The 973-nt window shown below is 36.2% G+C and overlaps 1 protein-coding gene across 1 annotated transcript in view; it reads right to left on the bottom strand.

The window, feature by feature from the left end:
• Positions 1–361: 361 nt before the first annotated feature.
• The window catches only part of LOC105823291 (ephrin type-A receptor 5-like), a gene marked incomplete at its 5' end in the record, with an annotated part of 143,922 nt that continues 143,310 nt past the window's right edge, over positions 362–973 (bottom strand). The window contains one exon of the mRNA XM_012660436.1: positions 362–502. Coding sequence (XP_012515890.1) covers positions 397–502 — 106 coding nt within the window. The remainder of the gene's footprint in view (positions 503–973) is intronic.

The following is a 973-nucleotide window of genomic DNA, read 5'->3' as shown; positions in this document are numbered from 1 at the left end:
CCACAAATGGCTATAAAAACTTTTCCTTTCAAGTAGATCCCTGGAAGTTTTGAAAGAGGCTGCCTTAATTCAGTCTATAAAGGTGCTATCTATTTATATATTCCATATACAAAATTTTGTAGAAGTAGTGGGAAGGATTTTGTTGTTGTAAGATGATGTCGAACTTCATGTTTTTTTTTTTTTTAATGTAAGTATATTTGCTTCATGAAAAATGAAGACATTGGAAGGAAGATATGGAGATTTTAGTAAAACAATGATTACAAATTCTGTAGTGAGACAAACGCTCTCCTAAATGTTTAGAAATCACTGTTTTCCCTTTTCCCCTTTTTTGTTAAGATAAATTTCAGGGCTGTTTACAAAGTGCAGAATCATTCGCTTGAGGAAGTTAACATGAAGTTACAGTGGTACCATCCCATTTACCAGCTGCACCTTCATTTCTTGAAGGCTGTTCATGATCTTCTTCTGGTGACCGACAAGAGTCACTCCGAGCCGTCTCAAATCCCTGCATGAAGAAAGCACACATTGGATGTATGTATTGATTCAGTTTGTAGCACACCTCAATATTTCACGCTGGCAAAGGGACAAGTAAATTGCAGAAACTCGTTAGATTACAGTCCCAATTTCAACAGACAGGGTCCAACTTTTGAGATAGGCTCTAAAATTGTACCTGAAAAATCTGTTGGCAGTCAAAGAAATATTTAGAACAGGGAGTGATATAATACATATTTGCCCCCTTTTGTGGACGCCATCATTTTAGTGGCACAGAGTGGTGAAAAAACAAATTTGCCCATGCTTGCCAATAAATATTTAAGTTAAAGTGTGCAGCTTCATTGGAGAGTTTTGAAAATGTGGACCTATAATATTCACAAGCATTTTTATTTGTGGACGCCATCATTTTAGTGGCACAGAGTGGTGAAAAAACAAATTTGCCCATGCTTGCCAATAAATATTTAAGTTAAAGTGTGCAGCTTCA

Source organism: Propithecus coquereli, unplaced genomic scaffold (genome assembly GCF_000956105.1).
Source record: "Propithecus coquereli isolate 6110/MARCELLA unplaced genomic scaffold, Pcoq_1.0 Scaffold666, whole genome shotgun sequence".
Classification (NCBI taxonomy): Eukaryota; Metazoa; Chordata; class Mammalia; order Primates; family Indriidae; genus Propithecus; species Propithecus coquereli.
Note: the sequence above shows the minus strand (reverse complement) of the source record. Positions and strands in the feature narration are given on the sequence as shown.